At 45.5% G+C, this 24,541-nt stretch overlaps 1 protein-coding gene across 7 annotated transcripts in view; it reads left to right on the top strand.

The window, feature by feature from the left end:
* Nucleotides 1–24,541, top strand: part of LOC105493276 (glycosyltransferase 1 domain containing 1) — a 124,402-nt gene that overhangs the window by 8,280 nt on the left and 91,581 nt on the right. For 4 of the 7 annotated variants that reach the window (XR_011608663.1, XM_011760814.3, XM_071070801.1 and 1 more), the window contains exon 2: nucleotides 21,758–21,863. Coding sequence is in view for 6 of the 7 variants with exons in the window: in XM_011760814.3 (XP_011759116.2) it covers nucleotides 21,758–21,863 (106 nt within the window). In the remaining variant the exon portion in view is untranslated. Of the gene's footprint in view, nucleotides 1–10,248; nucleotides 10,398–21,757; nucleotides 21,864–24,541 lie in introns of those variants that run through there. The other 3 variants (XM_071070800.1, XM_071070799.1, XM_071070802.1) reach the window with 1 other exon arrangement.

Here is a 24,541-nt window from a genome sequence, read left to right as displayed (position 1 = left end):
TGTATTGTCTGCAGAGCTGCCACGGGTACTGGGGAAATGCATGAAGATGGTGGTGGAAAGAATGAGCAAAGCAGAGCATTCAGGCTTCCTTGGCCCAGAGCAGGGAAGCCTGAGGGGCAGTTCAGTCCAGCCAGGAGTGTGTTGACATCAGAATGGTGGCTAATGTTGTCACACTGATAGCTGGACTTGGTGCAGCGGGGTGGTGACTGTGTGTTTGTTCTGTTTGTCCATCTGGAACAGAGAGTGCAAAAGTGTGTTTGTCGGAATGGGAAGCATTTTAGATAGTGGGGGCAGATTGGAGCACTTAAAGGACACTGACCAGAAGGGAGAGAAAGCAAAGGAAGAAGTGCAAACATCCTTTGCATGCAAGGCCGTACTTTCCCTTCCAGGCCGGGCTACTTTCTGGCCGCATCATTCTGAATTCTCTGTGATTGCCAAGCATTTGGGAAGGAAAAAAAAAAAAAAGTATGAGGGAAAGTTTTCAGTTTTTCTGGATTTTCTTTCAAGGAGTCAAAGGAAAACTGAATACATATGAAGTTGAGACAAGGAGGCTATTTTATTTTCTCCACCTTCTTTTGTTTTGTTTATTTTTTTAAGAGCTTGTTACCAATTTTTCCATGTTCAAAGATAGCCATTGAGGCCGGGTGCAGTGGCTCACGCCTCTGATCCCAGCATTTTGGGAGGCTGAGGCAGGCAGATCACTTGAGGTCAGGAGTTTGAGACCAGCCTGGCTAACATGGTGAAATCCTGTCTCTACTAAAAATACAAAAATTAGCTGGGCATGGTGGTGCATGCCTGTAATCTCAGCTACTCAGGAGGCTAAGGCAGGAGAATTGCTTGAGCCTGGGAGGCGGAGGCTGCAATGAGCCAAGACTGTGCCACTGCAGTCCAGCCTGGGTGACAGAGGGAGGCTGTCTCAAAAACAAACAAACAAAAAAACACAAAGATAGCCATTGAAAGTTGTTGCTGGGTGCTGTGGCTCACTCTTGTAATCCCAACACTTTGGGAGGCTGAGGCAGGCAGATTGCTTGAGCTCAGAAGTTTGAGACCAGCCTGGGCTACATGGTGAAACCCCATCCTACAAAATATACAAAAATTAGCTGAGCATAGTGGTCCCAGCTACTCAGAAGGCTGAGGCAGGAGGATCACTTGAGCCCAGAGAAGTTGAGGCTGCAATGAGCCATGATTGCACACTGCACTCCAGCCTGGGCAGCAACAGAATGAGACCCTGTATCACACACAAAAAAGAAAGTTGTTAATATCTTCATTCAGCAGATATTTTTTGAGTGTCTCCCATGGGCACAGTGCTGTGTAGGCGCTACACAGAGAGCCGGCGTCATGTAGCCCCTGCCCTCAGGAGGCAGCCACTCAACCACAGAGAGCTTCTGCACATCAGCTCGATGCTAAGCATTGTCATTTGGAAGACAAGTCTAGCATTCTAGCATGGAAGACAGACACAAGCGTGTAATTACCCAAACATTTGTCTGACTGTGAGATGATCAGTGCTGTGATGGAGAAGTGTTGGGTGATGACAGAGAGAGGACTTTGAATAGAGCCGACCTAGTTCCAGAGGAACTAGAAGAACTTCCCCTTCCCCCTCTGAAGGTTCACTGAAAACCAACTGACCAAAGACAGACCAAAGAGACACGGCACACACCTGTATTGGTCATGGTGTTCCATGACATGGGAGCCCTCAGTATGAAGACCCAGGGAGACATGAGAGACTGGCCAGTTTATGCTTAGGTTCAACAAGGTATGGACAGCCACATGGAAATAGGACAATGAAAATGGTCTGATTGAACACCAATAGACTGCTTGGGGAAGCCCAGCAAGGCGAGTCAGTCTGGATTCATCTTGGCCCCTCTGTGCGCCTTCTTTCCTTCTGGTGCAAGGCAGGCCCTCTCTGGAATGGGGGCTTTGTGATCTACAATCAATACAAGGTAGTTTGGATAATTTTTTTTTTTTTTGAGATGGAGTTTCGTTCTTGTTGCCCAGGCTGGAGTGCAGTGGCGCGATCTTGGCTCACTGCAACCTCTGCCTTCTGGATTTAAGCGACTCTCCTGCCTCAGCCTCCCAAGTAGCTGGGATTACAGGCATGCACCACCACACCCAGCTAATTTTGTATTGTTTTAGTAGAGACGGGGTTTCACCACCTTGGTCAGGCTGGTCTTGAACTCCTGACCTCAGGTGATTCACTCGCCTCGGCCTCCCAAAGTGCTGGGATTGCAGGCGTGAGCCACCACACCACACCGGGCCTGGGATAATGTCTTTATGGTCAGGTTTTACACAGGAAGGCAGGGGAAAGTCAGAGTAATAATTTTGGGTTTTATGGCCGACTTTGGGGAGAAAGAGTTCTGGTTTCCATGAACCCCCATGGGGAAGAGGAATTCTAGTTTCTCTGGTTAACCTCTGGGGAAAATGCGGGACCAGAGACAGGAGGGCGGGAGAGAGAGAGAGTTGCTGAGGCCTTCGTTTTGGGGTTTCTTTTTTTCTGAACCCCAGCCAGGGTCTGGGAAGACTTTGTCAAGAAATAACATTTTATTTCTCATATAGTTTATTTTTGTTTTTATTATTTTTTGAGACAGAGTCTCTGTCCCCCAGGCTGGAGTACACTGGCACGATCTCAGCTCATGCAACCTCCGCCTCCCAGATTCAAGTGATTCTCCTGCCTCAGCCCTCCCGAGTAGCTGGGATCACAGGCATACGCCACCACGCCCAGCTAATTTTTTGTATTTTTAGTAGAGACGAGGTTTCACCATGTTGATCAGGCTGGTCTTGAACTCATGACCTCAAATGATCTGCCCTCCTCAGCCTCCCAAAGTTCTGGGATTACAGGTGTGAGCCACTGCACCCGGCCCCATATAGTTTTTTAAAAAATTTGAGATATAATTGACATACCATAAACTTCACCCTTTCAAAATGTACACACCAGGGATTCTTAGTGTATTCATAAAGTCATGCAACCGTCACTCCTATCTGATTTCCAAACATTTCCATCACTCTCAGAAGAAACCCGTATCCGTTAGCAGACACTCCTCTTCCACTGCTCCCCCAGCCCCTGGGAAATGGTCAGCTGCCTTTAGTCTCTATGAATAGACCTATTCTGGATGTTTCCTAGGAATGGGATCATACGCCATGTGGTCCCTTTTGCGGGCTTGGCCTAAAGTGTCAGTCCTTCATTCCCGTGTGGCTGAGGAATGCCCGTCGGCCAGATGTACACTTTTCCTTGTCTACTCCTTAACTGGAGAATGGTGGGCCTTTGGGACATTTCCACGTTGGGGCTATCCTGAGTCCTCTGCTGTGAGCCTTTGCGCATGGGAAGTAACCTTTTCAGCTGGGGCCATCAGGGTCAGCGAGGGGAGAGGCTGGGAAGCGCATTCCGGGCAGAGGGAACCGTATGTGTGGAGGACGCCCTGAGCCAGGAAGGAGCTTGTGAGACCCCGCAGAGGAGTTGGCTGAGGACCTGAGTGGGCAGCTCGGGGGTGGAATCCAGTCACTGTCACTGTCACCTTGTGGATTCTGGGTTTAAAGCTGTCAGGATTGAAGGATGAGGGATGGAGGTTGCTGCTTTAAGAAAAAAGGTGTAGAGATCTGCCGGGCGCGGTGGCTCACGCCTGTAATCCTAGCACTTTGGGAGGCCGAGGTTGGCAGATAACCTGAGGTCATGAGTTCAAGACCAGCCTGGCCAACATGGTGAACCCCTGTGTCTACTAAAAATACAAAAATTAGCCGGGTGTGGTGGTGCATGCCTGTAATCCCAGCTACTCGGGAGGCTGAGGCAGGAGAATTGCTTGAACCCAGGAGACGGAGGTTGCAGTGAGCCGAGATCGCACCACTGCACTCCAGGCTGGGTAACAGAGCAAGACTCTGTCTCAAAAAAAAAGTATATAGATCTGCATCCTATCTGGAAGGACCCTGAGATGCTGTGGCAGAGGGGAGAGAAGAGCACTAGGGGGACTTCCAGGGGTCTGGCTTGTGCCACTGTGTGCACGGTGGGCAGGTCCCTGCATGTGGAATACTGGCTGATGCCAGCTTGGCTGGGGCAGGAGGGTCATAACATGCTGACTGCGAGGTGCCTGTCAGACGACACACTCTGTAAGTTTTTGTTGAATTAGAGCAGTTGGAACCCATAGGCACTCAGAGAGGCTTCTGGGCTGAAGATAAGAAGCTGAGAGTGGGATGAAGTTAACTTAGGGGTAGGGCACTAGGGGTAGGACAAACTGGGAGATTACATGATCAGAAAGGAGATAAGATGGGAAGGCAGGAGGGCCCCGGAAATCCAGAAAACTTATGGAAGCCAAAGAAGAGGAATTTCCAGCAGGGGGCTAGTTAGCGATGCTGGATGTTGCTAACAGGTCCATCTGCTCAAGACGTCAAAGGGGCAATGGCAGTTGGCACCTGAAGGTCCGTGGAGATCTTGTCTGATCTTGTTCCGCAGGAGTAGTGGCAGGTGGAAGCCCAGGAGTGGGTAGGCGTGGGAGATGGAGATGGTGAATGTATGCCACCCTTTCATTTCCAGAAGTCCTTTTGTGATGGGCAGGGGAGAGAGAGTAGAGCCTGACTGGGGGAGATTGCTGGGTTGCTGGGGAAAGCTTCTAAGGGACTTGGGCATATTTGATGCTGCCTGAAGGTGAGTGGGGAGAGGAAACAGGAGGCGGCATGACTGTGGGGTGGTTAACTCCTGAGCAGTTGGTGGGGGGGGTGGGGACGCTGGAGAAGGAGTGTGGCCTCTGCTGGGACCCCTGGGAGAGGCCCAGAGGTCTGCAGGTGCCAGAGGGGTGGGCATGGTGGGGGGCAATTGAGAGTATGCCTGTCTTGCAGCTGTAACTTTCTCTGTGGAGGAGGGAAGGCCATGAGCTGCTGGTGGCAGGATGGATAAGGACCGCAGAGGCTGGAGGAGAGGGAAGATGTCACCACCCCAGCCCTCCCTGGGTCATTGCCAAAGCCTCTTAGCTTGTCTCTTTTCACTTTCAACACAGCAGTCAGACTGAGTCTGCTGAAACGCTCAGCCAGATTGCATCTCTTCTCTGCTTCACATCCAGCACACACCGAGGTTTCTGCCGGGACCTGCTATCTTCTGCGCTGTGGGCCCCTCAGTGACATACCCTTCCCAGACCCCTGTGATCTCCCAAAACCCAGCACATCCCACGTCAGGCCCGTAGCACCTGCTTTTCTGATATTCGGATATAATGCCCACTGATACTATTTTTTTGTTTATTTGAATTTACTTATTTCTAAAATTCACATTGTTATTTTTAGTTTGACAACTAGTAATTGTATATATTTATGGGATACAGTGTGGTGTTTTGGACTATAAATACATTGTGGAGTGATTATATCACAGTAATGAACATGTCTACCGCCTCGAAGACAGGCGGTATTCCATATCTGTGGGTTCCACGTCTGCAGTTCCAAGCAACTACAGATCAAAATGTTAAAAAAATTATAGAAATTAAAAACAACACAGCCCGGGCACAGTGGCTCACGCCTGTTATCCCAACACTTTGGGAGGCCGAATTGGGCAGGTCACCTGAGGTCAGGAGTTTGAGACCAGCCTGGCCAACATGGCAAAATCCGTCTGTACTAAAAATACAAAAATTAGCCAGGCATGGTGGCACGTGCCTATAATCCCAGCTACTCGGGAGGTGGAGGCAGGAGAATCGCTTGAACTCGGGAGACAGAAGTTGCGGTGAGCCGAGATCGCGCCACTGCACTCCAGCCTGGGTGACAGGGTGAGACTCTGCCACGCGCGCGCGCACACACACACACACACACACACAACCCAAAACCCCCCAAAACCCCAAACAATACAGCAGAACAACTATTGACAGGGCATTTCCATTGTATTAGGTATTATAAGTAATCTAGAGATGATTTGAAGTACACAGGAGGATGTGTAAAGGTGATATGCAAATGCTGTGCCATTTTATATGTGGGACTTAAGCATCCTCGGATTTTGTTATCCACAGGGGTCCTGGAACCAGTCCCCAGCAGATACCCAGGAATGATTGTACTTATTACTTTTTGTAGTGAAAACATTGAAAATCTTTTTTTAAGCAATTTGGAAATATACAGTATGTTATTATTGACGATGGTCACCATGCTGTACAACCTGCTCCTCCTCCTGCCCCCCACTAACCTCCGGGAGCCACCATTCTGCTCTCCACTTCCGTGTGCTGGACTCTGTTAGCTCTTCATCTTTTCCCCCACGGTATCCATGTGGCTCCTCCCTCATCACCTTGAGGCTTTTTTTTTTTTTTTTTTTTCCTGAGACCGAGTCTCTCTGTCACCCAGGCTGGAGTACAGTGGCGTGACATTAGCTCACTGCAACCTCCACTTCCCTGGTTCAAGTGATTCTCCTGCCTTAGCCTCCTGAGTAGCAGGGATTACAGGCATGCGCCACCATACCCGGCTAATTCTTGTATTTTTAGTAGAGATGGAGTTTCGCCATGTTGGCCAGGCTGGTCTCAAACTCCTGACCTCAGGTGATCCACCCAATTCGACCTCCCAAAGTGCTGGGATTACAGGCATGAGCCACTGTGCCAGCCACCTTCAGGTCACCTTCTTTAGTGGGACCTCCCATGCCCACCCTTCTCAAATGGCAGCCCCTTCCACTGCACGCTCTCTCCCTGTCTCCCTGGGGCTGGTGGTTTTCCTCCCTCCCAGGTTCAAGCGATTCTCCTGCCTCAGCCTCCCGAGTAGCTGGGATTATAGGCACACGCGACCATGCCTGGATAATCTTTTTGTATTTTTAGTAGAGATGGGGTTTCACCATGTTGGTCAGGCTGGTCTTGAACTCCTGATCCACCCGCCTCAGCCTCCCGAAGTGCTGGGATTACAGGCGTGAGCCACCGCGCCCAGCCAATTCAAGGGTAATTTTAAGTGTACTTGATTTTCTTGTATGTGCTGATTTTGTAATCAATGCCCCAAGTAAGATGTGAACTCCATCTTCCATATAAATGCAGTACAGAGGGGTTATAACAGACAGGCTCAAAACTAAATGGAAATTTTGAGAGACTGCGGTGTGGTAGGAACTGGGGCTGTCAGGAGAGTTCTCTGGAAGGAGCTGGCATTAGAAAGTGTCATGTCAGAGGCGTGGAGACTCGAAGGGAGCGTGATGTGCCAGAGGTCCAGCCGTGGGAGGGTGGTTGGAGCGGAGTGCACTTCTGCCATGCAGGGTGAGCTGTGTTCTGGGCCGAGGCATTTATCCCAGAGACACACTCAGCCATTAGTTTATTCCCTAAGCAGAATAGAAATGGTCCCCATTCTCATGTGGTTGACAGTTGAACTGGATACAGTGAGCTCTTTGCAGGTTTTAATCAGAAAAGAGACCTGATCCCATTTGTTGTGTATGCACACATGTGCGCGCACACGGACACACACACCTTGAACAATTGAAAAAGACAATACATGCATGTGGTAAAAACTATCCAACAATACAAAAGCTTGTGTGTCTCTTTCTCTCTCTCTCTCTCTCTCTTTCTCTCTCTTTATTTCCTTCTTTCATTTTGAGACAGGGTCTCGCTCTGTTGAGACCCAGGCTGAAGCACACTGGCATGATCATGGCTCTCTGCAGCCTTGAGTTCCTGGACTCATCGATCCTCCCACCTCAGCCTCCCAAACAGCTGGGACCACAGGTGCATGTCTCCACACCCAGCTAATTTTTTAAATTTTTTGTAGACACAGAGTTTCATCACGTTGTCTAGGCTGGTCTCAAACTCCTGAGCTCAAATGATCCTCCCACCTCTGCCTCCCAAAGTGCTGTGATAACAGGTGGGAGCCACTGCACCTGGCCTGATTCTCCTTTTTGGATGCAATCATTGTTATCTCTTTTTAATGTATCCTTCTAGAGATATTCTGTGTGCACACAGTGTATGTACCCAAAAGTATTCTTCACTTTGCTCTGTTTTTCATTAATAGTGAATCTTGGAATTCATTCTTAATACTTCATAGTGTTCTATTGCATTCTTTTGATGGCCAAAGAACATGATTAGGTCCATCTACCATAATATAACGAGTGCCCTGTGGATGCACGTGGAGGTAGTTTTTTAATCTTTTTGCTACTTCACAGCTGCAGTGCGTATTCCTGGGTGCAGGCTTTTGCACATATATCCAAGTATATCTTTGGAATAAATTCCTAGAAGTGGAGTTATTTGGTCACAGGGTTTGTGCATTTAAAATTTTCTAGCTGCTGTTACATTGCCCACGGGAGAGGTTGTACCAGTTTGCTCTCTCATAGATAATGTATACGAGTGTTTATTTCAGGAGGCCTCCGGTCAACTTTTTAATCTTTACAGATGCTCTGGATTAAAAAGATGGCTGATATTGAGCATCATTTTCTTTGTTCAAGAGCCCAGTGTATTTCTTTTTCTATGGACTGCAATTTTGTGCCCATCTCTATTTTTCTTTTCCTTCCTTCCTTCCTTCCTTCCTTCCTTCCTTCCTTCCTTCCTTCCTTCCTTCCTTCCTTCCTTCCTTCCTTCCTTCCTCCTCCCTCTCCCCCTCTCCCCCTCCCCTCCCCTCCCCTCTCCTCTCCTCTTCTTTCTCTCACTCTGTTGCCCAGGCTGGAGTGCAGTGGCACGATCTTGGCTCACTGCAACATCTGCCTCCTGAGTTCAAGCGATTCTCATGCCTCAGCCTCCCCAGTAGCTAGGATTACAGGTGTGTACCACCACACCTGGCTAATTTTTGTATTTTTAGTAGAGATGGAATCTCACCATGTTGGCCAGGCTGGTCTCACACTCCTGACCTCAAGTGATCTGCCTGCCTCAGCCTCCCAGAGTACTGGGATTACAGGCTTGAGCCACTGTGGCTGGCTTTTTTTTTTTTTTTTTTTTTTTGAGACAGAGTCTTGCTCTGTCACCCAGGCTGGAGTATAGTGGCACAATCCTGGCTCACTACAACCTTGACCTCACAGGCTCAAGCAGTTGTCCCATCTCAGCCTCCCAAGTAGCTAGGACTACCAGTATGTGCCACCATGCCCAGTGCATTAAAAAAATATTTTTTGTAGAGATGGGGTTTCACCATATTGACCAGGCTGGTCTTAAACTCCTGGGCTCAAGCCATCTGTCTGCCTCGACCTCTCAAACTGCTGGGATTACAGGCATGAGCCACCTCACCCAGTCCTCATCTCTGTTTTCCTACTGTGTTGATAGCCTTTTTTCTTTATTGATTTACAAATGCTCTTTATATATTAAGCAGATGAACTTTTTTTCTTTAGTAAGAGCTGTAAATAGTTTTTTCCCCAGTTTCTCATTTGTCTTCTGATTTTGTTCATGTGTCTTCCAATTTTCTTCATGTTGTTGTCACTATTGAAAAAATTTCTTTTTTGTTTATGAGATATTTTATATTTATGTTAGCAGGAACTGAAACTAAGGTGGAGAGAAAGAGAAGAGACATGTTTGAAAGACATAAATATTGCGTGTGTGTGTGTGTAGCAGGTAGAATGGAAAGACCAGGAAGTATTTTTTGAAGCTATGATAATAGGTGACTTTTGAAGTCTTTTCAAAGAACTGAGCAACAGAGGCCCGAAAATAATCTTTAGATACCACAATTCAGGGACAGGAGAGAAAACGTGGAATTAAGGAAATAGAAAAGGAACTGTCTGGTACAGCAAATGCCACTGGAGGTGGCAGTGTATGCCCCATGTCTGAGGCTCAAGGCCTCCTGGGTCAACCTTCCTTCCAATGGCCTCGGTCGCAGCCACAGTCCTGGGTATCTGAGACGGGCAGATGTATGGTTAATGTCATTGATTCTAGGCCTTCTTTTGTATTTTAAGGCAGGGTGCTTACCAAGGGCAATTCAGTAAATAAGTAATCTTATGGAATTCATTCAAAATCTGAATCATAGTGGCTGAGCACAGTGGCTCATGCCTGTTACCCCAGCACTTTGGGAGGCCAAAGCAGGTGGCTCACCCGAGATCAAAAGTTTGAGACCAGCATGGCCAACGTGGTGAAACCCCGTTTCTACTAAAAATACAAAAAATTAGCCAGGCATGGTGGTGCGCACGTGTGGTCTCAGCTACTCGGGAGACTGAGGCGGGAGAATCGCTTGGAGACCCGGGAGGCGGAGGTTGCAGTGAGCTGAGACCACACCACTGTACCTCAGCCTGGGCAGCAAGAGTGAAACCCTGTCTCAACAACAACCACCAAAAAAAAAAAAAACAACAAAACCTTTACTGTAGCAGCAACCTGTTACATATTAACGTCTTCCCCTCATCTTCTCCTTTCTCTGTATTTTTGGATAAAGGGCCCATCTAGAGGCTGCAGGGCACGTGTGCGTTTTGAAAGATGCCTTTGACTTTGAAAGCCCATCTGAGATTGCAAACCTCATCTTGGCCGAGAACTGCGAGGCTGCCCTGGCTCTTCATCTCTATAGGGGAGGCAGGCTTTTGCAAGGTAATCCTCTTTCTCTTCAAAAGTAAAACACCAGAAATTCTGAAAACCAGAAGCACCTGTAATGTCCAATAATATGGGAAACGGTGTCTCCTGTTTATCCAGTTCAGAAATGGGAGACATGTCATAATCTCTTTGCTTTACTTCTGAGTGTCCTCATGAAGTGATGGCCAGCTTCTCCCTGAGAGAACCATCAGAAGAAAAGCAAGTTGGAAGTTGCCTTATTTTTCATGACCCAGGCATGTATTTACATGTACCTCCTCCCCCACCTTCAACACACACACACACACACAAATGGAAGCCTACTGCTGAATATATATTCAGCATCTTCCTTTTCACCACTCAGCCACACATCCGGCAACCTTCTCCCATAGTGGCACGTACATAGATCTCTCTCATTCATTTTATGGAGATGCCATCATTTAAAGTCTTCAATTAATAAATATTTATGTTGTCTTTAATTGTTCTATTTCGCCCATTAGAATGTGTGTCTCTGTGCAGACATCATAGCATATGAACTTGGGAGAATATATCTGTACTTCCATATTTTTGCATCCATGCCTGAACTATCTAAACTAACTGTTTTCTCTATATGCAGACAGTGTTTCTAAAAGTATTATTTCTAGAGAGTTATTTTCTGCTGAACAAGTATATGACTTTGAATTTTTTTTTTCTTTTTTTTTGACACAGGGTCTCACTCTGTTGCCCAGGATGGAGTGCAGTGATACAATCTTGGCTCACTGCAACCTCCATTTCCTGGGCTCAAATAACCCTCCCACCTCAGCCTCCCGAGTAGCTGGGACTACGGGTATGTGCTACAATGCCCAGCTATTTTTTTGGTATATTTTTAGAGACGCGGTCTTGCCATATTGCCCAGGCTGGTCTTGAACTCTTGGACTCAAGCAATCCACCCACCCTGGCCTCCCAAAGGGCTGAGATTAAAGGCATGAGCCACTGCACCCAGCCTTGAATTCAGTTTTAAGTGTAGTGAAACACAGTCTGAGCTTTGTCTCTGAATGTGAAAGAAGTGTAGAGTTTAACTTTCCTTATAGGCCAAGATGAAGTTCCGAACCCCTGATAGCTCAGTAGAAACCTTTGAAAAGTTGTCACTGACTGTTGCAACTCTTTCATGCAGTCACAAAGCCTCGACCCTGAGTATAGTGATTCTGTTGACTGTGAGTTGTGTTGTTTTCTTTTCTTTTTCTCTTCTTTTATTTTAAGTTCAGCAGTACCCGTGCAGGATGTGTAGATTTGTTATAGAGGTAAACGTGTGCCATGGTGGTTTGCTGTACAGATCATCCCATCACTGAGGTATTAAGCCCAGAATCCATTAGCTATTCTTCCTGATGCTCTCCCTCCTCCCACCCCACTCCCAATAAGTTGTGTCATTTTCTGTAAAGTGGTATTTATTATTCTTTTTTTTTTCTTTTTCTTCTCTTTTTTTTTTGAGATGGAGTCTCACTCTGTGGCCCAGGCTGGAGTGCAGTGGCATGATCTGGGCTCACTGCAACCTCTGCCTAGCAAGCTCAAGCAATTCTTGTGCCTCAGCCTCCAGGATAGCTGAGATTACAGGTGCGTGCCACCACGCCCAGCTGATTTTTGTATTTTTAGTGGAAATCGGCTTTCACTGTGTTGGCCAGGCTGGTCTCCATCTTCTGACTTAAAGTTATTCGCCCTCCTTGGCCTCCCAACGTCCTGGGATTGCAGGCTGGAGCCACCAAGTGCGGCCGGCCCCTATTATTTCTTTTTAAATGTTTTACACACATATGTGGAACATTTTATTCCCACAAGTGGGGTTAGGTCTGTACATTTAACTCATATCTTAGCTTTTTTCCAAATCCACAAAGCTACATCTATCTTATTCTTTTTATTGGCTGTGAGGTATTCCACTGTGAGAATGCACCATACTTATTAAAAGTCTCTCTCTTGGTTTTTTGCTCTTCCAAGCAAGGCTGAAGTATTTTCTATTTTATTTCTTTACTCCATTGTATGTGGATGTTGGAAATACAAATTCCTAGGAAAGCCTGTGGGCCAAAGGGCTGTGTAACTTTTGTTTTGATTGACAGTGACAAAATGCTATATGGAAAGGTTATTCCAGTTCATATTCTAAAAGATGGGCAAGGACCTATTTCTCCTCTAGTCAGATGGCTGGATTTTTGTTTTTTCCTTCAAACTTACAGTTCTCAATTTTACCGTGCTTGACCTCTGCTTCAAATAAACACAGAGTCATCTGAAGTTAGGTTTGCTTCTCCTAAGAGTTGAAAGAGGAGAGGTGCCCTCTGCAAAACCAACCTGTTGCCCAGAGGAAACAAATCAATTACATTGCTCAATCGAATAAATATCAAGAACGGAAGCCATGCTACTCTTAGTAAATGTGGTTAAACTTTTACTCGTTCGTTCCTAGTTGTTGTCCATATGGAAATTAAACAGTATTTATTCCTCAGAGTTGTGTTTTTGAAGGTTAAAGTCTGTCCGTGTAGCATCATGTATGAAAAGCACCAGAACCATTGTCAGTCAGAAGAGACGGCCCTCTGCACTGAGGTTTTCACTTAACAAAGTATCCGGGGACTTTCTCTGCGTGAGCTGCAGACATTGATTAACTACCTACCCTGTGATTAACTGGCTGTGTGATATTTCATTCTATGCATACACGATGCATTTCTTAGACAGCCTTCTATTCATTAAACTGTATTTAAATATATATAGCACTTACTGATTTTTAAATTACTTACAGAGGTGACTTGGAAACTACGTAAAAATACAAAGAAGAAAATATGGTACCTGCAATTTCACCACCCAGAAATGACCACTGTTTGTGTCTGTGTTTTTGGTTTTATTTATGTTTTTATTTAAAATTAATTTTGCAAAAAAGGTATACTTTTACAATATAAGCTTGCAACTTCTTTTGAAAAATATTTGTAGTCTGGGTGTGGTGCCTCACACTTGTAATCCCAGCACTTTGAAGGCCGAGGCAGGCAGATCACTTGAAGATTTTGAGATCAGCCTGGCCAACATGGTGAAGCCCCATCTCTACTAAAAATACAAAAAAAATTAGCTGAGCGTGATGGCGGGCACCTGTAATCCCAGCTACTTGGGAGGCTGAGGCAGGAGAATCACTTGAACCCGGGAGGTGAAGGTTGCAGTGAGCTGAGATCATGCCCCTGCACTCCAGTCTCGGCAACAGAGTGAGACTCTGTATCGAAAAAAAAATATATATATATATATTTTTTTTTTTAAAGATACAGATATATAAAAATATGTTTGTATATAAATATATCAAATATATAAAAATATAAATATATTTATAAAAATAAATATATTTCTATATCTATATAAATATATATTTCTTATATATAATATATAAAAACATATTTTTTGTGGAGTATTTAGTATGTGCTAAGCACTTTGATAAATGCTTTGAATGCAGAGATATTGCTGTATCTGACTCTTGCTCTGTAGTTTGTGTGTATATTTTAAAAATTGTAATCATATACTTCTGATTTAGTAACCTATTTTACAATGTGTTAGAAATAGATTGTATATGTTTCCTCTGTCATTGAATGTTCTTTTGCAGCATAGTTATGAATGGTCATGTCCTATTTCCATTTTTCCCCTCAGTTATAAATAATATCGTGATGAACAAGTTTCTGCTTAAACCTTTGGAGCCCATTTCCTTTAGGATTTTCCAGAAACAATCTTGCAGGATTAAAGGGCATATGCATTTTTAAAGCTTTTGATACGTATTGCCAAGTAATAACTAGTCACATTTATATAACTGTGTATATTAAATATTGCTAAGTAAAACCTTAACATCTTGGACAAGTGGAAGTTTGCTTTTCTGTTTAAAATCAGTATTTGCTGAGCAAATAATTAAATAAAATAGCTAAGTAGAATATGCAAATAATGGGAAATAGTACATTAACAACATTAATACACATTACAGATATATTGCAGGTGTAATGCACATTTTTTTTTTTTTTTTGAGACAGAGTCTGACTCTTGTCACCCAGGTTGGAGTACAATGGCGAGATTTTGGCTCACTGAACCTCTGCCTCCTGGGTTCAAGCAATTCTCCTGTCTCAGCCTCCCAAGTAGCTGGGATTACAGGTGCGTGCCACCACGCCCTGCTAAGTTTTGTATTTTTAGTAGAGACGGGATTTCATCATGTTAGCCAGGCTAGTCTCGAACTTCTGACCTCAGGTGATTCACCTCCGTTGCCCTCCCAAAATGCTGAGATTACAGGTGTGAGCCACCTCACCCAGCCTGGAAATGTTTGTGTGTATTTTTGTTTTTTTTTTTTTTTTTAAGATGCAGTCTCGCTCTGTCGCCCAGGCTGGAGTGCAGTGGTATGATCTTGGCTCACTGCAAGCTCTGCCCCCCAGGTTCATGCCATTCTTCTGCCTCATCCTCCCCAGTAGCTGGGACTGCAGGCGCCCACCACCATGCCCGGCTAATTTTTTGCATTTTTAGTAGAGACGGGGTTTCACCATGTTAGCCAGGATGGCCTCGATCTCTTGACCTCGTGACCCGCTTGCCTCGGTCTCCCAAAGTGCTGGGATTACAGGTGTGAGCCACCGCACCCGGCCGGAAATGTTTTAAAGAACAATATCAACTTTAATTCCTTAAGCTCTGGACCAATTATTATATGAACGTCAAAGTAACACATTATATTTTTTTCTCCCTCTTGGGCATGTCTGTAAAATGTTTTTGACATGCGTACCAATCCATCATTTCAAGTGTATGAGAACAGAACTTTATAGGTGTCCTTAACTTAGATGTAATAGAACCTGTTCCCAGGTAGTATGCTTTCTGGACTCTTTCCTATGTACCCTAAATGGCACACAAGGAAAAACGTACAGGTTAATTTGATGCTGGCCAAGAGTGTGTTAGTGAAGCTCCTCCTGTTTCTTTTTATTTATTTATTTATTTTTATTTTTTATTTATTGTTTTGAGGCAGAGTTTCACTCTTTCGCCAGGCTATAGTACAGTGGTGGGATCTCGGTTCACTGCAACCTCCGACTCCCGTGGTTCAAGCGATTCTCCTGCCTCAGCCTCTTGAGTAGCTGGGATTACAGGCATGCTCCACCATGCCCAGCTAATTTTTGTATTTTTAGTAGAGATGGGGTTTCACCATGTTGCTCAGGCTGGTCTCGAACTCCTGACCTCGTTATCCGCCCTCCTTGGCCTCCCAAAGTGCTGGGATTACAGGCGTGAGCCACCACTCAAGCCTTGTTTCTTTTTAAGAATATGCTTTAGGCTTGAGCCTAATAAGGAAGCAGACAGGGTCAGGTGGATGATTGAGAAGCCAAGTTTAGGGCCAGGCACAGTGGCTCATGCTTGTAATCCCAGCACTTTAGGAGGCTGAGGTGGGGGGGATCACGAGGACAGGAGTTTGAGACCAGGCTGGCCAACACAGTGAAACCCCTTCTCTACCAAAAATATAAAAATTAGCTGAGCGTGGTGGTGGGCACCTGTAATCCCAGCTACTTGGGAGGCTGAGGCAGGAGAATAGCTTGAACCTGGGAGGTGGAGATTACAGTGAGCCGAGATCACGCCCCTGCACTCTAGCCTGGGTGAGAGAGTTAGACTCCATCTCAAAAAAGAAAAAAGAAGAAGCCAATTTTAGGAAGCTATGATTTTCTGTTTTTCTCAGCAGACTACTGGGAGAGACAAACCTCTAGCACAAGCACGGATTTATGAATGAGACCAGTTACGTGGGTGGCTCTTGAGTCAACCTACTTGGAAAATAGCTTGTGTACCACTCTTCATTCTCAGTGCATTTCAGCAAATACTGTTTGAGGACCTAACTTTGAGTAACCATCATATTAGAGCATGGGATACAGACATAAATAAGAGAATCTTCCAGTCTACAAATAAAACCCAAGACTTTATGATACATGGCATGACATAGAAGGAAAAGGATTTGCTTCTGAGAGACCTGGAGACGATTTCAGAAACGAGGGGATGACTGAATGGGGTTTTGAAGAGAGAATAAGAGTTTGCAAATATATCCTCGAAAAATGAAAAATAGAACTACCATAGGATCCAGCAATCCCACTTCTGGGTGTATGTGCAAAGCAAATGAAATCACCATGTGGAAGAGATATCTGCAACCCCATGTTCACTGCAGCACTATTCCAAATAGCCAGGACAGGGAATCAACCTGTGTCCATTGATGGTAAATGGATACAGAAAATGTGTATATATATGTAACGGAAAACAAAGGATATTCTGTTGTTTGTAACAACATGGATGAGCCTAGAGGACATAATGCAAAATAAAATACAATAAGCCAGGCACAGAAATACAAATACCACATGGTTCTCACTTGTATGTGAAATCTAAAAAGTCAAATTCATAGAAGCAGAGAGTAGTAGAATGGTTACCAGGTGCTCAGGATTATGAGGGGATTAGGGAAACGTTGGTTAAAAGTACAAAATTTCAGTTAGGGGCTGGGCGTGGTGACTCACGCCTGTAATTCCAGCACTTTGGGAGGCTGAGGCGGGCGGATCACAAGGTCAGGAGATGGAGACCATCCTGACTAACACAGTGAAACCCCGCCTCTACAAAAAATTCAAAAAAATTAGCTGGGCATGGTGGCGGGCGCCTGTAGTCCCAGCTACTCAGGAGGCTGAGGCAGGAGAATGGCATGAACCCAGGAGGCAGAGCTTGCAGTGAGCCCAGATCGCACCACTGCACTCCAGCCTGGGCGACAGGGCGAGACTCCGTCTCAAAAAAAAAAAAAAAAAAAAAAAAAATTTAGGAGGAATACATTCAAGATTTATTGCACAGCATGGTGACCGTAGTAAATAACAATGTATTGTATACTTGAAAATTGCTAAGAGATGGGCCAAGCGTGGTGGCTCGTACCTGTAATCCCAGCACTTTGGAACGCTGAGATGGGTGGATCATTTGAGGTCATGAGTTCGAGACCTGCCTGGCCAACATAGTGAAACCTTGTCTCTATTAAAAATGCAAAAATTAGCTGGGCATGGTGGCGCTGCCTGTAATCCCAGCTACTTGGGAGGCTGAGGCAAGAGCATCACTTGAACCTGGGATGCGGAGGCTGCAGTGAGCTGAGATAGCACCACAGCACTCTAGCCTCGGTGACCAAGTGAGACTCTGTCTCAAAAAACAGAAAAAAAAATTCTTAAGAGAGTAGTAGGTTTTAAGTGTTCTCATCACAAAATAAATGATAAATAGGTGAGGTCATACATATGTCAATTAGCTTGAATTTTTTTTTTTTTTTTTAAGAAGTGGGGTCTTGCCGTGTTTCCCAGGCTGGTCTCAAACTACTGGAATGGAGCAGTCCTCCTGCCTTGGCCTCCCAAAGTGCTGAGATTACAGGTGTGAGCCACCACGCTTGACCTAATTAGCTTGATTTAGTCATTCCACAATGTATACGTATTTTAAAACATCATGTTGTACACCATATATGTACAATAATAAAAAGAGAGTTTGCAAAAATATTTTATCTACATCATGTTATAGTACAGGACTTCCAGAATTTTTCAATTGCAATCATGGGTGAATTTATAAAAGTCTTATTTTTTTGAGACAGAGTCTCTCTCTATCACCCAGGCTGGAGTGCAGTGGCACAGTCTTGGCTCACTGCAGCCTCTGCCTTCCAGGTTCAAACGATTCTCCTGCCTCAACTTCCCAAGTAGCTGGGATTACAGGTGTGTGCTACCACATCCAGCTAATTTTTGTATTTTTAGTAGAGACGGGGTTTCACCATGTTGGCCAGGCTGGTCTTGAACTCCTGACCTCAAGTGATCCACCCGATTCGGCCTCCCAAAGTGCTGGGATTACAGGCGTGAGCCACTGCACCCACCCTTATAATAGTCTTTTGCCATTAAGGCTAACATTCTACTTATTTAAAACTTTTATTTTCTTAACAACGGAATGAGCACCAAAAAAAAAAAAAAACCAGAAAACTAAGTGAAGTATCCCATATTCCATTCTTCTAAGTGCTAATTTCTGGATTTATGTGTTTAAAACTTCTTTAGTATAAAACATGGTGAAACTAGCTCTCACTTACGGGGTCTGCCTTGTACCAGAATGTCATATATCGTCTCACCAGTCTGCTAATTAATATCTCCGTTTCACAGATGATGTGGCTCGGGGTCAGAGAAACTGAGTAGCTTGGCCAAAGTCATGCCTGTTCTAGGTGGAGAAGCAGGATTCTAACCTGGGGCTGTCTGGAGAGAAAGTCTTGTGATTTCTCAAAATAGGCCAAATTAGCTTTGACATATACGAGTTATTGCTGCTGGGCTGATAGAGTAAGAAAGGGCTGTCATCTTACATACTAAATATGTTCACACCTTTTAAGCAACCTCACTGATAGTGTGTATCTTTTAGGTGTCTATTTTTCTGTCTTTGGGAATTTCATTGAAAACCACTTTCCCACTGTTTTCCTTAGCCTCCTTCAGTAGCAGTTTTTATTGGGGGAACATCCCAGATATGGTTTGACTGTGTCCCCATCCAAATCTCATCTTAAATTATATCTCCCACATTCCCGTGTGTTGTAGGAGGGACCTGGTGGGAAGTAGTTGAATCATGGGGGTGGGCCTTTCCCATGCTGTTCTCATGATAGTGAATAAGTCTCTCGTGATCTGATGGTTTTATAAAGGGGAGTCTCCCTGCACACGCTGTCTTCTCTTGTCTGCCGCCATGTGAGATGTGCCTTTCACCTTTTGCCGTGATTGGGAGACCTCCCAGCCATGTGGAACTGTGAGTCCATTAAACCTCTTTCTTTTGTAAATTGCCCAGACATATCCAATTGCCATGCCAGTTGGGTATGTCTTTATCAGCAGCTTAAAGATGGACTAATACGGTCCCTTTGTGGCAATAGGGTGTATCAGTTTCCCACTGCTGTTGTAATAATTTACCACAAACCCAGCGGCTTCAGACAACACCAGTTCATCACCTGACCTCCAGTTCTGGAGAAGAATTGCTCCCAGAGATGTCCACATCCTACTTCCCAGGACCCCTGAGGCTGTGACAGGGGAGCCTGTTCTGGAGGTTGGAAAGCTGAAGTGGGTCTCCCAGGCTGAAATTCAGGTGTCAGCAGCTGCGCTCCTTCCTGGAGGCTCTTGGGGAGAATCTGTTTTCTTGTCTTTTCCAGCCTCGAGGGGCATCCACATGTTTTGGCTCATGGCCCTTCCTCCATCTCCAGAGCCATCGGACTGGTGAGATCTTCCTCACGCTGAACTTGACTCTCTGGCCTCCCTCTTCCACTTGTAACGACCCCTGTGGATAGGCTGAACCCGCCTGGATAGTCTACCATAATGCCCCTCCCCTGTCCCGCCCGCCTGGATAGTCTACCGTAATGTGCCTCCCCTGTCCCGCCCGCCTGGATAGTCTACCGTAATGTGCCTCCCCTGTCCCGCCCGCCTGGATAGTCTACCGTAATGCCCCTCCCCTGTCCCGCCCGCCTGGATAGTCTACCGTAATGTCCCTCCCCTGTCCCAGCCTCATGAGTCCTGGGAATTAGGATGTGGACATCTCTGGGAGCAATTATTCTCCCTACCGCAGATTCATGTCCTTCCCGTATGAGAAAAATTCACTCTGTCCCAACATCTCCCAAAGCCTAAACCCATCACCCATGGTGAACCATCTCTACTGGGTGGGCGTTTCTATGTCTCTCTGTATTTTTGGAAAAGTTCTTAAGGTCTGCAGTAAGAAATTCAAACAATATAAAATGTTACAGAGTGAAAAGTAAGTCTCACTCCTAACCCAGATTTTTTTTTTTTTTTTTTTTTGAGGCAGAGTCTCGCTCTATCACCCAGGCTGCAGTGCAGTGGCGTGATCTCAGCTCACTCCAACCTCTACCTCTTGGGTTCAAGTGATTCTCATGCCTCAGCCTTCGGAGTAGGTGGGATTACAGGTGTGCACCACCACACCTGGCTAATTTTTGTATTTTTACAAAAAGAGAGACAGAGTTTTGCCATGTTGCCCAGGCTGGTCTCAAACTCCTGGCCTCAGGTGATCCGCCCACCTTGACCTTCCAAAGTGCTGGGATTACAGGCGTGAGCCACCGTGCCTGGTCCATCCCAGATCTGTAGCCTTCCAGGTCTCTTTTCCAGAGGTGACAACAGTTATTATTTTGTGTACTGTCACATCAGATGTTCTGTGCATATAGAAATGTGTATTTATGGCTTTTGTTTTTGTGCAAGCATCTTTTGTCCACCAATATGTGTTTTTCTTTTTGCCAGTCTTTCTGTGTGAGTACATACACACACACACACATGCACACACACACACAGCTCCAAAAAAAAAGAGTTGGTCTTCACCAATGCACAAGTAAGTTGCTTCTCAAATTGTGCTACTTTTAGCAGCCTTGCTGGAGCCGTACGTGTTATTGTTGGGCTTGATATCTGGAGGCTGAATTCATAGCAGTGGAATTCTAGGGTGAGAGAGACCTAGATAGAGAGAAAGAAGATGGGATCTGCTAATTTACATGACAAAAACAATTCAAAGGCCAATGAAAGGAAAGATCAGTATCTTCTCCTTTAAATATCTTGATAGAAATAGCTTGTTTGAGAAATCTAACCAGGTGAACTCCAGTTAGATCTGGTCTATGGGGTGATTTGTAGGCCATAGTCTCTTTGAAATTTTTAGTTGACCTTTGGGAGTCTTTTTGGGGAGTCGCTTATGATGTGCTCATCAAAAGGCCTAATGCCCTGTCCTGCCCCTCTGCGCTTATGAAATGTTCATCGAGGAAGCCGGGAGTGGACTCACCCACTGCCTCCCATCCGCACAGGACCCGTCACTCAGAATACACATACTCCCTTTGCAAATTCTTTCCCACCTTATGCGCTCAGCACCTTGTGTTATTTTGGCCCTTATCCTAGTTGTGCCTGTCGTAATTTATCATCCCTGCTGTACTGAGCAGTTCTTGAGGATTTCATCAAGGTTGTCTGTGCCTCTCTCTCCCCTGTTTTTGTCCCAAGGCAGCACGGTGCCTGTTGGTGTTGATGAACAATAGGACTCAGTTTGGAGAGCCCTTTTTTTTTGTCATGAATTTTGATGATGCCAGATTAGCCCATTTCCTAGGAATGATAAGCTTGGCTTTGATAGATGATGGCTAACAATATTTTTTATTTGCTAAAGTTTAAAATGAATGAATTGAAAGATAGGCCTGACAACAGTGGTTGGGGCCTCCTATGTTCCTCTTGATGTTGTGTTTATTGTGGTGATACCCATTCTGCTATCCAGGAGAGGTGGATGCAGCTGAACATACAGCAGCACACAGCTCCTGTGATCTGGGAACATCAGTGTTTAAGATCCTTGCTTGGGAATGGTTGGTGAAGGCTGTTTCTAGGGCTGAATTCTGCTTTGTGACTGTCATCGTTTTGCAGGCCACCAAATCCCTTTTGGAATCATCTTTGGAGGAACTGATGTAAATGAAGACGCCAACCAGGGAGAAAAGAACACAGTCATGGGCAGAGTTCTTGAGGAAGCCAGGTAATACTTGCGAGAATTTCACCCATGCCAAGCATTTAAACTATGTGGATGGAATTAATTGAAACCAAAGACCGAGGGCACCAATTGTCGGGAAGGTTTACATCTTATCACTTAAAACAAATTTCATGTAACCTTTTCTTTAATTTGGTACATTTTTGTTTTGCCACAAATCGTCATTGCTAACAGGTTATTGCACTTAAGTCTTCAACTACAGTTAATATTAGATAAGCCTCTTTAGAATGGTCTGCATGGAGCCAGCCATAGTGAGGCACGCCTGTGGTCCCAGCTGCCTGGGAGGCTGAAGCGGGAGGATTGCTGGAGCCCAGGAGCCCAAGGCTGCAGTGTGCTATGGCTGCACTCCAGCCTGGGTGGTAGAGCAAAGCCCTCTTCTCAAAAAAGAGGTGTTCTGAATGTAGAAAACACAGACCACAGACGAACTCCAGCCTTAGCAGCACACAAATTAGGGTCTAGTTTGCATCAGGTTTGCCCAAGTAGACTGTCTTTGGCATGGGTTTTATCTATGTAGCTTTCTGAGCTATAAATGCCATTTGCAAGAAGGGTCACCAACGGGATTTCTAAACTGTGGCTCAGGCCTTTTCCTTGGGTATGTCCCTCTAGCTGTCCCGGGGACCTGAGAGGTAGCTGCTGTGAGAACAGCTCTGTGTCCTCTGAGTGGTGCTTCTCACAGGGGTCACCGTGATAATCCTTGGGGCTGCCCTGCACGTCTCTGATCCCAGATACTAACCATGGGCAGCAGCCTCCAAGTACCACAACTACCTAGTATGTCTGCCTATAATTCTAATGCCCCCAGGGTGGGAGAGGTTATCCCCAGTTGAGAATTCCTTCCAGCGCTGTACTTCCCAACTTTATCCATGTCGATGTGGTAAAAGGAGGTTCATCGGAGGCCGTTGTTCTGGACTGGCCCCTGTACTGTGCCCCAGCAGACCAGCCCATGACAGAAAGGAGTCACTTGTGCTGAGTGCTGTGTAATAAACTAAACTTTGAAATGGGTCAGTCTTCTTTCTCTCTTCTTTATTCTCTCTTCTCTTTTCCTGAGAGTCTCATTCTGTTGCCCAGGCTGGAGTGCAGTGGCGTGATCTTGGCTCACTGCCACCTCAACCTCCAGGATTCATGCGATTCTCATGCCTCAGGCTCCCGAGTAACTGGTATTACAGGTGGCCGCCTCCACACTCGGCTAATTTTTGTATTTTTAGTACAGATGGGGTTTCACCATTTGGCCAGGCTGGTCTCAAACTCCTGGCCTCAAGCGATCCACCTGCCTCGGCCTCCCAAAGTGCTGGGATTACAGGCATGAGCCACTGTGCCCAGCCTGAAATGGGCCAGTTTTCTAAAAAGCAAGAAATTCCAGCCAACTTCAGTCAGCAGAAGAGGGATGTCTTCTCTGCTTTAACCCTGTAGGGCAAGTAACTCTGAAATGTCCCATCTGCTTTTTGTTTTCTGTGTCTGCTTTCTTCAGCCCTTGTCTGTCTGCAAAACACGCCTCCTCTGCTCAGCTCATCAGAACACTCATTCTGTTTTGTAGAATGAGGTGCTGCCCAATTCTAGAACTGCTAATAAAAGCCCATTCTAATCTCTGAACTAAATTTGTTGTCATTGTGTCTTGACAAGGCATACTTAGAAAATTATCATATTTGTATAGCAATTTCAGGTGGATTGAAAGGCTTGATTAAAAAAGTCACTCCCATTTCTTTGTCTAACAAATGCAATAAGAAGAATTAAAATAATGATAAAAGCAGGCCGGGCACAGTGGCTCAGGCCTGTAATCCCAGCACTTTGGGAGGCCCAAGGCAGGTGGATCACCTGAGGTCAGGAGTTCGAGACCAGCCTGGCCAGCATGGTGAAACCCCCATCTCTATTAAAACTACAAAAATTAGCCAGGCATGGTGGTGGGTGCCTGTAATTCTGGCTACTTGGGAGGCTGAGGCAGGAGAATCACTTTAACCCAGCAGGTGGCCAGGTGTGGTGACTCATGCCTGTAATCCTAGCACTTTGGGAGACTGAGGCAGGTGGATCACCTGAGGTCAGGAGTTCGAGACCAGCCTGGCCAACATGGTGAAACCCCGTCTCTACTAAAAATACAAAAATTAGCTGGGCGTGGTGGCCTGCACCTGTAATTCCAGCTACTCGGGAGGTGGAGGCAGGAGAATTGCTTGAACTCAGGAGGCAGAGGTTGCAGTGAGCCGAGATCGTGCCACTGCACTCCGGCCTGGGAGACAGAGCATGACTCCGTCTCAAAAACAAACAACAACAACAACAACCAAAGAACCCGGGAGGTGGTGGTCGCAGTGAGCCAAGATCTTCCCATTGCACTCTAGCCTGGGTTACAGGCGTGACTGTCTCAAAAAAAAAAAATAATTAATTAATTTAAAAAATAAAAAAACAAATAAAATAATGATAAAAGCAATATGAATCTTCCATGATCATATGAAAATTGTGAAAAAAAGCAGAAATTAAATCAAAAGAACTAACTGTACATGCATACCCCAAACAAAGAACTTTTCTGATGAGTCATGAGGTGTTCAGTGGGCTTCCTCGGGATTTCCCCAGACAGTCGAGGGGGTTCTGTGCAGTTTGTCCTCCCACATGTTCACTGGCTGCTGATGTTAGAAGAAAGCCTCACCTATGTCTAGAACAATAACCCTGAATTCACAGTTTAC

Source organism: Macaca nemestrina, chromosome 10 (genome assembly GCF_043159975.1).
Source record: "Macaca nemestrina isolate mMacNem1 chromosome 10, mMacNem.hap1, whole genome shotgun sequence".
Classification (NCBI taxonomy): domain Eukaryota; kingdom Metazoa; phylum Chordata; class Mammalia; order Primates; family Cercopithecidae; genus Macaca; species Macaca nemestrina.
The sequence above is the reverse complement of the archived record's forward strand: the minus strand, read 5'-3'. Positions and strand labels throughout refer to the sequence as shown.